Below are 13622 nucleotides of genomic sequence, written 5' to 3' on the forward strand. Positions count from 1 at the left end.
TGCCCTCACTGTAGGTTACGTGTGTAAAGGTTGGGGGGGGGCAAAGGGGTCAAACGTCACCCTGAGGCAGGTGGAGGCGGGATGGCAACGGCCTCCGGGTCCTCAGATTTTGCCAGCCCCGGAGTGCCCCCGCCCGGTGGGAGACTTCAGACTGAGGAGGAAGAACGAGAGGTGGTCCGAGTACGAGTGAAGGTGAGACTAGCAACCCTTCCGCCCACCCGCCCTGGTGTCCCCAAGGATTGGACCATGATGGCTATTATAGGATCGAGGGAGGGACCTGAGTCTTGGGGCATAACCAGAGGGGCGAGTCTTGAGAGCATATTAATGGAGAGGGGGCTGAAGGCTTGGGTCTTAGGGTATGTCAGGGTGTGGGACTGAAAATGGAGGGACGGACAGGAATGGGTGGATGGAGCTTATGTAGAGAGGTGGGCTGAGAGTTGGGGTTGCAGTAGTTGAGGGGTAGAGCGTTTAGGAATGAAGAGGTGTCCTAGCTGCCTGAAAGGGGAGTCCTACAGTCAATAATATATAGGTGTTGAGAGTACACTTTTTTGTGAGTCCCCACCATTCAGCCCATGTTCTGGTTGGGCGGGGGAGACAACTGTGGTGCTTTGGATCCTTGATGCTATAGCAAAATAATGGCAAAGATTCTGAACTTGGAAGTTCATATATAGAAAAATCCTCAGAGAAGTTATTGAAGGGCCACAGACACGAATTAAAAGGGGTCATCTATGTGCATTTCAGATGGAGAAGAGAGTTTTAGGTAGAAGGAACAGCCTTGGTAAAGGCTGGGAGGTGGGAATGCACTTGACACACTTCTGTAGGTTTCCATATTGCTGGAAGAGCAAAGAGTAAGAAGAGCAGAGTGGTAACAGGCAAGAAAGGGGTCTTCTCATTTCTCCCTAGGCATGGCCTTTAGTGTGAACTCAAAGGGGAAAAAGAACTTCTAGTAGCTCCAGCAAACAGTGCCCAGAGGTCAGACTAGGAAAGTGGTCTTGGCAGTGTCAAGAGGTATCTTCAAGCTAGGTATTGGGAAGGTTGAGATCTGAGGACCCCAGTTCGAAGCCAGGCTAGGCTGAAAAGTCCATGAGACTCAGATCTCAGTTAACCAGCGGGGGAAAAAAAAAAGCTGGAAGTGGAGGTGTGCTCATATGGTAGAGTGCCAGCCTTGAGTGAAAAAGATAAGTGATAGCGACCAGACCTTGAGTTCCAGCTGCAGTATAGGAACCAAAAAATGATAAATATATAGAGAAAGAAAGACAGATACAGAGACAGATCAAGATCAAGCAGGAAGCTCACACCTTAATCCTAGATACTCAGGAGGCTGAGACTGAGGATTGAAGTTAAGAGAAAGCCTGGGAAGACAAATCCCCAAGACTCTTAGCTTCAGTTTTAACTAGCAGAAAGCCAGAACTGGAGGTGTAGTTTTAAATGCTAGAACACTAGCCTTGAGTGAAAGGGGAGAATGCCAAGTAAGAGCAAGAGGCCATGAATTCATGGGCTGGGAAGGTGGCTCAGTGGTAGAGTGCTTGCCTTGCATGCATGAGGCCCTGGGTTCGATTCCTCAACACCACATAAGCAGAAAAAGCCGGAAGTGGCACTGTGGCTCAAGTGGTAGAGTGCTAGCCTTGAGCTGAAGAGCTGAGGGACAGCACCCAGGCCCAGAGTTCTGGCCCCACAACTGACAAAAGAAAAAAAAAAGGCCATGAATTCAAGTCCCATTACCAGCATGCATGTGTACGTGCATACACACACAAACACACACACAGGACAAAGAAAAAATGGCATTTCAAATCACTCAGTTTTAGAAAATTTGTCTCTTTTTTTGGGGGGGGGGTCCGGTCGTGGGGCCTGAACTCTGGGCCTGGGCGCTGTCCCTCAGCTCTTCAGCTCAAGGCTAGCACTCTACCACTTGAACCACAAGCACCACTTCTGGCTTTTTTCTTTTTGCTTATGTGGTGCTGAGGAATCGAACCCAGGGCCTCAGGCATGGAAGGCAAGCGCTCTACCACTGAGCCACCTTCCCAGCCCACTGAGACTTCTTCTTACTCATCAAAAACCCAAGTTCTCACAGTGGCCCAGAATACTCATCTCATTCTGGCCCCTGCCCACCTCTCTGACCTTGCCTCCTTCTGCTCTGTACCTCACTCATTCTTCAATATAGTGATTTGGCCTTGAATGGACTACCGTATCTTCTCTCCCCAGAAATGTGAAAACTTCTTGCCACCTGAATATCGATCTTTTGCCTTAGACCCACAGATCACCTCACTGGATGTATTACAGCACATTCTTATGCGAGCTTTTGACTTGAACGGGTGAGTAGATAGTGACCAAGGCCTAGCCAGTAAATTCAACAGCAGTTGTCTGATTTTTGTGTGTATTTATTTTGTTTGATAGGGTTTTAGTTTGTTTATCTTGGTATTACATAAATATCTCAGTATTTGGGAAGTTATTATAAGAGAAATTCTAAGCAATTGTATCACTGGGCTAAAGGGCATGTGCTTTTAAACTTTGAATGGACCTTTTCAAAATGGTCCCAGACAGGTTTTACCAATGTACAGCCTTATTACCAGCAATATATGAAATGCTTGTTTCACCAGGTGGCAGTGGCTCATGCCTGTAATTCTAGGTAACAGGAGGCTGAAAGGGAAAGATCATGGTTTGACGCCAACCTGGGTAGAAAAATCCCTGAGACTCTTTTTTATATTTAGCCAACCAAAAGCTGGGCTGGAGGTATTGGCTCAAGTGGTAAAGCACCAGCAGAAAAGGCTGAGCAAAAAAGCCAAGTGAGATTCTGGGAATGTGACTTAGTGGTAGAGTGCTTGCTTTTTAAACTTAAACTCAAGACCCTGAGTTTAAGACCTATTACTGGCACACAAACACATACAAAAACAATAAAATACTTGTTTTACCAGGTATGATAGCTCAAACTGTAATCCCTGCACTCAGGTGGCTGAGGCAGGAGGATTGAAAGTTCAAAGCTAGTCTGGGATACATAGTGAGACCCTATCTCACAAACTATAATTACAAAACTTGTTTCTTACCCTCAGAAACAGGGGTTACTAAAAGATATAGAGGGGCTTGGAATGTGGCTTAGTTGCAGAATGCTTGCCTAGCATGCATGAAGCCCTGAGTTTGATTACTCAGTACCACATAAACAGAAAAATCCAGAAGTGTCACTGTGGCTCAAGTGGTAGAGTGCTAGCCTTGAACAAAAGAGGCTCAAGGACAGTGCCCAAGCCCTGAATTCAAGCCCCAGGACTGGCAAAAAATAAAATAAAAATAAATTATATGGAAAAATTTACCAACCTGATAGTCAAAAGTTGGTGTCTCACTGGGTGCACTGGTGGCCCACGGCTGAAATCCTAACTACTCACAAGAATGTGATTTGAGGATCTAGTTTGAAGTCAGCCTGGGTAGTTAAACTTGAGAGACTCTTACTTCAATCAATGAAAAGACAGAAGTTGGGGTGTGACTCAAGTAGTGAGCATCAGCCTTGAGTGAAAAAGCCAAGCAGGAGTACAAGTCTTTTGAGTTCAAGCCCCAGTACCAACACACAAAAAAGTTGGTGTCTCCTGGGAAGCCAGTGTGATGGTTATTTTGTTATGGTGTTGGTTTTGGAGGACTATATATGGCCATGTGGTAACAAATGGAAAGAGCATAGAATTGATGATTAGTGGGAGTTAAGATGTTTCCAAAGTCACACTGATTATTATGGCATAGTTTCACAAGTACATCTGAAGAATGGATAGTTAATTGGTTTTTAACTTTTGTTCATAAACATATTTTGTTGTAAAAAATAACAAATTTACAAGACTACTTTATTTTCCATGTAGTAAAAAGGCTTTCCACTTGCATCACTCAACTACATTGTTATATTCCCCAGAGAGGACCAACATTTTACCAGTTTTCTGTGTGCCCTCCAGATACAAGCAGGTTTGTATCTGTTTCTGTGTTTGTGTAACAAAATAGCTATAAATGACCTCAGGCTACCCACAATCCTTAGCCTAGTACCCAACAGGAAGTAGAAAGTAATTTCAAACACCTTCCACATTCTCCCTCTTCTGTTGGAAACTGTTCCTGAGGCTTCCAGGGAACTGGAACCCCTGAGAGCTCCTTCATATTCTCTGTCCAGGAAGAAGAACTTTGGCATCAGCTACCTAGTTCGAGATCGCCTAGGACAGGAAGCTTACTCCTCCTTACTGTCTGATTGGGACCTGAGTACAGCTTTCTCCACTGCCTCCAAACCTCACCTGCAGTTACGTGTAGACATTCGACCCTCAGAGGACAGTGAGTACCTAGTGCCCAAGGGCACTGTTCTGGGGCCCACCCTTTCCCCATAGGAAAACTCCTCCCCTCACAGTCTAGGCCCTTATTGGGCCACAAAGCAAGGTATCCTAGGCTAGAAGATCCTAGCTCAGTCACTTATAGTTTCTTTCAAAGTGCTTCTCAGTTTCTTTATCTGTAAGTACAGGTAAAGTAAATGAGAAATCCACATAAATTGCCTGCAACAGGACATGCCACAAAGAGAATACTCAAAAAGCGTTAGCTCTGATTATAATGATATTGTATTATGCTAGCATGGAACCTAGTAATGTATGCCCTACTTGTTTTTTTTTGTATGCCCTACTTGTATAAAGCAATAAACAAGTATATAGCTTCAATGTTATAGGTTCACTTATAATGATATCTAAACATAGCCAGGCACTGATGGCTTATCCCATACTCTTAGCTGCTCAGGAGGCTGAGATTTGAGGATCAAATAGTCAGAAATGGAGGTATGGCTCAAATGGTAAATAAAGCACCAGACTTGAGTGAAAAAGCTAATCATGAACATAAGGCTCTGAGTTCAAACCTCAGTACCTGCATGCTCTCACATAGCTGTGCTTATTATAATGATGGTGTTTATATGGTGCTCATTCATTCATCCTGAATACATATTTATTTGTTATCACTCTTATTCATTTCCTTGCTCTCTCAGCTACTTTGTGTGTGTGTGTGTGTGTGTGTGTGTATGTGTGCGCACGTGTGTGCCAATACCAGAACTTGAACTCAGGGCTTTACTTTTTTTTGCCAGTCCTGGGGCTTGAATTCAGGAACTGGACACTGTCCCTGAGCTTCTTTTGCTCAAGGCTAGCACTCTACTTGAGTCACAGGGACACTTCTGGCTTTCTCTATGTATGTGATACTGAGAAATCAAACCCAGGGCTTCATGCATGCTAGGTGAGCACTCTACCACTAAGCTACATTCCTAGCCCCAGGGCCTTACTTTCTGGCTTGGTTTTCTTGTTTATGGCTGGAGCTCTACCACTTAAGCTACACCTCCAATCCAACATTTTGTATATTAACTGGAGGTAGAATCTCTTGAACTCTTCTGCCCAGACTGGATTTGAACTGAGAATCTTCCAGGTCAGTCTCTGAGTAACTAGGATCGTAAGTATGAGCCACTAGCATCTGTCTTCTCAACTATTTCTTTCTTTCTTTTTTTTTGGGGGGGGTCCAGTTGTGGGGCCTGAACTCTGGGCCTGGGCACTGTCTCTCAGCTCTTCAGCTCAAGGCTAGTGCTCTACCACTTGAGCCACAGTGCCACTTCCGGCTTTTTTCTTTTTGCTTATGTGGTGCTGAGGAATCGAACCCAGGGCCTCATGCATGCAAGGCAAGCGGTCTACCACTGAGCCACCTTCCCAGCCCCCAGCTATTTCTTTTTTATGCCAGTTATGGGGCTTAAACTCAGGGTCTTGAGCTTTTGTGCTCAAGGCTAGTGCTCTACTACTTGAGCTATAGGTTCACTTCTGGCTTTTGGGGTAGTTAACTGGAGATAAAAATCTCACGCACTTTCCTGCCTGGGCTGGCTTAAACTGCGATCCTCAGATCTCAGCCTCCTGAGTAGCTAGGATTTCAGGCATGAGCCACCAATCCCTGCCTCAACTACTTCTAATATTTTTTCCTTCATGTCTGCCCATGCTGGTCACTGTGAGTACACAAGCAAATCCACACATAGTTCCAAAAATTTGATTGTGGACCATTAGATAATACTTCTTTAGAGACAGAGTCTCACTATCTAACCCAGGCTAACCTCAAAACCATTTATTGTCCTGCCTCAGTGCAAACTGTAATAGCTGGCTTAGACATTACTATTCTTTCATTGTTAAATTTCCAGGATCTGTGTCTTCAGCTGTTTGTGTAGCTATAACAATATGCCAAGTGTAATGGCATATGCCTGTAATCTCAGGATACAGGAGGCTGAAGCAGGATCCTTGCAATCGTAAGGCCAGTTTGGGCCTACCTAGTGAGTGTAAGGCCAACTTGGGCTGCATAGTCAGACCCTGTCACCCCCCCCAAAAAAAAAGGAAAAGAAAGATACCACAGCCTTAGTTATTTATAAAGAACAGAAATTTAGGGGCTGGGAAGGTGGCTCAGTGGTAGAGCACTTGCCTTGCATGCCTGAGGCCCTGGGTTCGATTCCTCCGCACCTCGTAAGCAAAAAGAAAAAAGCCGGAAGTGGCGCTGTGGCTCAAGTGGTAGAGCAGTAGCCTTGAGCTGAAGAGCTGAGGGACAGTGCCCAGGCCCAGAGTTCAGGCCCCACAACCGGACCCAAAAAAAAAAAAAGAACAGAAATTTAAGGCCAGGTACTGGGAAGGTGGCTCAGTGGTAGAGTGCTTGCCTTGCATGCATGAGGCCCTGGGTGCAATTCCTCAGCACCACATAAGCAGATAAAGCCAAAAGTGGCACTGTGGCTCAACTGGTAGAGCGCTAGTCTTGAGCTGAAGAGCTGAGGGACAATGCCCAGGCCCAGAGTTCAGGCCCCACAACCGGACCCAAAAAAAAAAAAAGAACAGAAATTTAAGGCCAGGTACTGGGAAGGTGGCTCAGTGGTAGAGTGCTTGCCTTGCATGCATGAGGCCCTGGGTGCAATTCCTCAGCACCACATAAGCAGATAAAGCCAAAAGTGGCACTGTGGCTCAACTGGTAGAGCGCTAGTCTTGAGCTGAAGAGCTGAGGGACAATGCCCAGGCCCAGAGTTCAGGCCCCATGACCAAAAAGAAAATAGAAGAAAGAAAGAAATTTAAAGCCAGATGCTTAGCACCAGTGACTCATATCTATAATCCTAGCTATTTTTTTTGGGGGGGGGTCCAGTCGTGGGCCTGAACTCTGGGCCTGGGCACTGTCCCTCAGCTCTTCAGCTCAAGGTTAGCACTCTACCACTTGAGCCACAGTGCCACTTCCGGCTTTTTTTTCTTTTTGCTTATGTGGTGCTGAGGAATTGAACCCAGGGCCTCAGGCATACAAGGCAAGCGCTCTACCACTGAACCACCTTCCCAGCTCTAATCCTAGCTATTCAAGAGATCAGTCAAGGATCATCTGAAGATGATCCTTCGAAGCCAGCTAAGATAGGAAAGTCTCTGAGACTCTTCTCTTGAATTAACCACCAAAAAGCTGGAAGTGAAACTATGGCTCAAATGGTAGAGCACTAACCTCGAGCACAAAAGCTCAAGAACAGTTCCTAGGCCCTGAGTTCAAGCCCCAGGTCTGGAAAAAAAAAACAATAAAAACTGGGTGCTAGTAGTTCACATCTATAATCCTAGCTACTCAGGAGGCTAAGATCTGAGAATCTCTGTTCAGAGCAGGCTGGGTAGACAAATCTCCAAGACTCTTTATCTCTGAATAACCAGAAAAAGTTGGAAGGAGACGTATGACTCAAGTATTAAAGTGCAAGCTGGGAGAGAAAAAGCGGTGAGGAGACTCTGAGTTCTAGCCCCAATACCAAATAAGCAAAAACCACAGAAATCGATCTCTCACACATCTGGAAGCCAGGAAGTCCAAGATCAGGGTGCTACCAGGTTGTATCTCTAGTAGAAAACATAGGTGTGAAGAAATAAAGTGTCAGGATATATGCAAATAGTTTAGCAGACATCAAATATTAACATGTAGAGGGTGATGAAGCAAAAGTAGCAGAACTGGTTATCAGGATCTAGATGAGGGATATATGAGTGGCCAATCTATTCTCTCTTTTTTTTTTTTCACTGTGGCAGAGATGGAACCCAGGGCCTTGTACCTGAAAGGCAAACAATCTACCATTGAGTTCAACATTACCCCTTTTTCCTTTTATTTATTTTAAGGCAAAATCTTTTTTTTTGTCAGTCATGGGGCTTAAACACTGGGCCTGGGCACTGTCTCTGAGCTCTTTAGCTCAAGGCAAGCGTTCTACCATTTGAGCCACAGTGCCACTTCTGGTTTTCTGAGTGGTTTATTGGAGATAAGAGTCTTATGGACTTTCCGGCCTGGGCTGGATTTGAACTATGATCCTCAGATCTCAGCCTCCTGAGTAGCTAGGATTACAGGCATGAGACACCAGTGCTCGGCCTCAAGTTTTATTTTTTAATAAAAAAATAATTTTTGTGCCAGTAATGAACTCAGGGTCTGAGAGCTATCCCTGTACTTCTGGGGAAAGGGGAGGTCTTAGGGGTTGAAATCAGGGCGTGGGTGCTATCCCTGAGCTTTTTTGCTCAAGGCTAACATTCTACCACTTTGAGCTATACCTCTACTTCCAGTTTTCTGGTGGTTAATTGGAGATGAGTCTCACAGATTTTTCTGCCTGGGCTGCCTTCGAACTGCATCCTCAGATCTTACTTAGCCTCCTGAGTAGCTAGGATTACAGGTGTGAGCCAACAGCACCGACCTTTGTCCCTGAGCTTTTTAGCTCAAGACTAGAGCTCTACCACATGAGCCACAGCAACACTTCTACTTGACCAAACACCAACGAACAAAAAATTAGTCTTAAGGAGGACCATTTGGGATAACTTAGACATTTATATATATATATATATACACACACACACACACACAATTATATATATACAATTATATATATATAATTGTAAAGATACTGTACAGAGGGTTTACAATTACACGAGTAAGGTGATGAGTACATTTCCTATCGAGCATTGTTACCCCCTCCTTTGTTTTTCCCTACCATCTCTTCCCTCCCCACCTCCCCAACTCCTCCCTCCCTCCCCCCAAGTTGTAAAGTTCATAACTCAGTCATTTTATTGACATATAATAACAAATAGCTAACATGGGTTGAACACTTGGCCCATTCTATGGACATTTTTTTTTTGTCTGTCATGGGGCCTGAACTCTGGGCCTGGGCACTGTCCCTCAGCTCTTCAGCTAAAGGCTAGCGCTCTGCCACTTGAGCCACTACAGCACTTCCGGTTTTCTGAATGGTTTATTGGAACTAAGAGTTTCACGGACTTTCCTGCTCAGGCTGGCTTTGAACCATGATCCTCAGATCTCAGCCTCCTGAGTAGGGATTACAGGCCTGAGCCACTGTGCCCAGCTATGGACATATTTTTTTAGTGAATTAGCAAAATAATTTACAGGGCAAGGATGATCATGTATGCTATGTAATAGATGAGGAAAGTGAAGTGAGGTGATAGGATGTGTCCAAGTCACAGACAGTAAATGAAAAAAACTGGATTTTAGTTCAGACTGTAGAAGAACAGACTCCAGTCCTTATTTGTAACTACTTGTGTCATTTAATGATGTGCGTGTGCATGTGTGTGCACGTGTGCATGCATGCATGTGTGTATGTGCACATGTGCACACATGCCAGTTCTGGGACTTGAACTCTTGCTTAACATTTTTCACTCGTGACTGGCACTGTACCCCTAAGTCACAGCTCAGCTTCCGGCTTTTTGCTATTTAATTGAAAATATGAGCCTCACAGACTTTTTCTGCTCAGGCTGGCTTTTTACCTCAATCCTTAGATCTTGGTCTCCTGAGTAGATAGGATTACAGGTCTGAGCCACTTAACACAACTGGCAGTTTTTTGGGTTTTTTTTTTTTTTTTTGGGTCAGTCGTTGGGCTTGAACTCTGGGCCTGAGCGCTGTCCCTCAGCTCAAGGCTAGTGCTCTACCACTTGAGCTACAGTGCCACTTCCGATTTTCTGGTGGTTTACTGCAGATAAGAGTTTCACAGACTTTCCTGCCTGGGCTTGCTTTGAACCGTGATCCTCAGATCTCAGCCTCTTTTTTGGGGGAGGGTCTTGTCGTGGGGCCTGAACTCTGGGCCTGGGCACTGTCCCTCAGTTCTTCAGCTCAAGGCTAGCGCTCTACCACTGAGCCACCTTACCACCCCTCAGCTTCTTGAGTAGCTAGAATTACAGGTGTGAGCCACCAGCGCCCGGCCACCATATTATTTTTGTGGTCAGGTTTTTGGGATTTATGTGTGTGCCACTACTGGGGTTTGAACTCAGGGCCTGACCCTTAGCTTTTTTGTCCAAGGCTAGTATTTTACCACTTGATCCATAGCTCCACTTTGGGTTTTTTGGTGGTTACTGGGCTATAAAAGTCTCATGGGCTTCCCTCCATGGACTGGCTTTGAACCTTAATCCTCATATCTCAGCCTGCTAGCTAGGATTAAAGGTGTGAGCCACTAGCACCCAGCTGTGGTTATTTTTAATGAGGCAAGTCTCTCTTTTCTCCCATTGTTCTTTTTTTTTTTTAGCTATTCTTTTTTGTCAGTTGTGGGGCTTGAACTCAGGACCTGAATATTCAAGGTTAGCACTCTGCCACTTGAGCCACAGCACCACTTACAGTTTTTGAGTGGATAATTGGAGATAAGAGTCTCACAGGGACTGTTCTGACAATCCTCAGATCTCAGTCTCTCAGCCTTCTGAGTAGTTAGGATTACAGGTGTGAGCCATGGTACCCAGCTTCTTAGCTATTTTTTTTGTCAGTCCTGGGCCTTGAACTCAGGGCCTGGGCACTGTCCCTGAGCTTCTTTTGCTCAAGGCTAGTACTCTACACTTGAACCACAGCACCACTTCCAGCTTTTTCTGTTTATGTGGTACTGAGGAATCAAACTCAGGGCTTCATGCATGCTAGGCAAGCACTCTACCAGTAAGCCACATTCCCAGCCCCTCTTAGCTATTCTTAACCACAATTTCTTCATGTAAACCTTTAAATAGTTTCATCAAATTCTGGGAAAAATCCCCATTAGATTTCTGGCTAGCTTTATACTAGATTTATATATTATATAGTTTAACATGCTTGACGACTTCATGATAAGGAAAGGCAGTGCATGCCATGCATATTATGTAATACAAGCAGAGTGTGGGCCAGCAGCACATAATGAAGCATTTGGCTGTTTCTTCAGGAAATGTGTGTGTATTCATACCAAGCAGGTTATGTAAAAACTATATATAAACTCTTATCAATCCAGGTCAGATTTTGCCACTAGATGAGGAAATTCTCAGCCTATTTTATGAAGGTGTTTTATGGGCATATAATGTCTCCCTCTATTAAATGATTTTGGGCTTCTGTGGTGCTTTTTCTGACATTCATATTGTTGTGTTTGTTCACCTGGTATACTTTTAGGTTTCATAAATTTTCAGCCTTTCTTGGCTACGCAGTTTTACGAAGAACCTCAGAGCTGGATTTATGCTTTAAAAAAAAAGTTGGCAGTGAAATCTTTTATTATTTGGGTTGTATTTTTTTGAGACAGAGTCTTCCTATGAGCCCCAACTGACCTAGAACTTACGATTCTTATGCCTCTGCTTCCTTAGTGCCAAGATTACAGGTGTACATTACAATATCTGGTTTGAGAGTAGAATCATTATTTTGTTTTGTTTTGTGTGGTGTTGAGGCTTGAACTCAATATCCCATATTTTCCCATGGCTTTTTCTGTTCAGGGATAGTGCTCTACTTCTCTTTTTTTGTTGTTGATCGTGGGGCTTGAACTCTGGGCTTGGGCGCTTTCTTTGCGCTCTTCAGCTCAAGGCGAGCGCTCTACGGCTTGAGCTACAGCGCCACTTCCGGTTTTCTAGTGGTTTATTGGAGATGAGTCTCACGGACTTTCCTGCCTGGGCTGGCTTTGAACCCTGATCCTCAGATCTCAGCCTCCTGAGTAGCTAGGATTACAGGCATGAGCCACCGGTACCCAGCAGTGCTCTACTTCTTAAGCCATGTCTCTACTTCCAACTTCTGTTGTTTAATTGGAGATAAGATCCTCAGAGAGGGGCTGGGAAGGTGGCTCAGTGGTAGAGCACTTGCCTTGCATGCCTGAGGCCCTGGGTTCGATTCCTCAGCACCACCTAAGCAAAAAGAAAAAAGCCGGAAGTGGCGCTGTGGTTCAAGTGGTAGAGTGCTAGCCTTGAGCTGAAGAGCTGAGGGACAGCACCCAGGCCCAGAGTTCAGGCCCCACGACTGGACCCCAAAAAAAAAAAAAAAAAGATCTTCAGAGACTCTTCCTGGGTTGGCTTCGAATCTCCATCCTCAGATCTCAACATTCTAAGTAAATAGATTACAGCTGTGAGCTACCAGTACCCAGCTGGCAGAGGACTCTAGGCTTTTCCTCCTGTCTTTCTCCCTGGCCCTTGAAATGGAATTTTGGAACATTTCTATTTTTTGTGTGTATGATTTTTTTGTCAGTTGTGGGGCTTGAACTCTGGGCCTGGGCACTGTCTCTGAATGCTTCAGCTCAAGGCAAGCGTTCTACCACTTGAGCCACAACACCACTTCCAGTTTTCTGGTAGTTAATTGGAGATAAGAGTCTCACAGCCTTTCTTGCCTGGGCTGGATTTGAACCATGATCCTCAGATCTCAGCCGCCTGAGTAGCTAGGATTACAGGCGTAAGCCACCGGTGCCTGGCTTCTGTATGATTTTTTTTTTGTCATTCATGGGGCTTGAACTCTGGGCTGGGTGCTGTCCCTCAGCTCTTCAGCTCAAGACTTGCACTCTACCACTTGAGCCACAGCTCCACTTTTGACTTGCTTGGTGCTTAATTGAAGATAATAGTCTCACAGACTTTCCTGCCTGGCTTCACTTCTAATCACAGTCCTCAGATCTCAGCCTCCTGAGCAGCTAGGATTACAAGCATGAGCCAATAGCACCCAGCTCTCAATATTTTAATGTTGTGACTTTAGTAGTGCCTATCTGAAAGGATTGATATGAATATTAAATGAGTTTGTATTTGAAAAAGGCTCAGAACAGTATCTTGCACTTAGTATTATAGAAGTGTTAACTAGCATTATCCTTCCTTTTTTGAAAAAAAAATTGTACTGAGGAGCAAATAAAGCACCTCATACGTGCTAGACAAATACCCTACCACTGACATACATGCCTATTGTCCTTTTTAAAATTCATTTTAGCCCGGTACTGGTGGCTTATACCTGTTATCATAGTTACTCCAGAATCTGAGATCTGAGGGTCCAGGTTCAAAGCTTTCTTGTCCAGGAAAGTCTATGAGATTCTTATCTCTAATAAACCATCAAAAAGCCTGAAGTAGAGCTGTGGCTCAAGTGACAGAACACTAGACTTGAGCAAAAAAGTCCTGAGACAGGGCTGGGAATGTGGCTTAGTAGTAGATGCTTGCCTAGCATGCATGAAATCCTGGGTTTGATTCCTCAGTACCACATAAACAGAAAAGGCTGGAAGTGGCACTGTGTCTCAAGTGGTAGAATACTAGCCTTTACAGAGACGCTCAGGACAGTGCCTAGGCCCTGAGTTCAAGAAAAAAAAAAAAAGTTCAGAGACAGTGTGTAGGTCCTTAGTTCAAACTCCAGGACCAGCACAAATTTAAACACACACACACACACACACACAGAGTCACACACACACA

General features: G+C 44.7%; 1 protein-coding gene across 2 annotated transcripts in view; it reads left to right on the top strand.

Moving 5' to 3' along the window:
- The window catches only part of Tbc1d25 (TBC1 domain family, member 25), a 16711-nt gene continuing 3089 nt past the window's right edge, over positions 1–13622 (top strand). Inside the window, exons 1-3 of one of the 2 annotated variants that reach the window (XM_013032344.1) lie at positions 1–192; positions 2203–2312; positions 4133–4287. In XM_013032344.1, the coding sequence (XP_012887798.1) occupies positions 82–192; positions 2203–2312; positions 4133–4287 (376 nt within the window). In that variant the 5' untranslated portion in view covers positions 1–81. The remainder of the gene's footprint in view (positions 193–2202; positions 2313–4132; positions 4288–13622) is intronic. The other variant, XM_013032345.1, reaches the window with a different exon arrangement.

Source organism: Dipodomys ordii, unplaced genomic scaffold, assembly GCF_000151885.1.
Source record: "Dipodomys ordii isolate 6190 unplaced genomic scaffold, Dord_2.0 Scaffold154, whole genome shotgun sequence".
NCBI classification, from domain to species: Eukaryota; Metazoa; Chordata; class Mammalia; order Rodentia; family Heteromyidae; genus Dipodomys; species Dipodomys ordii.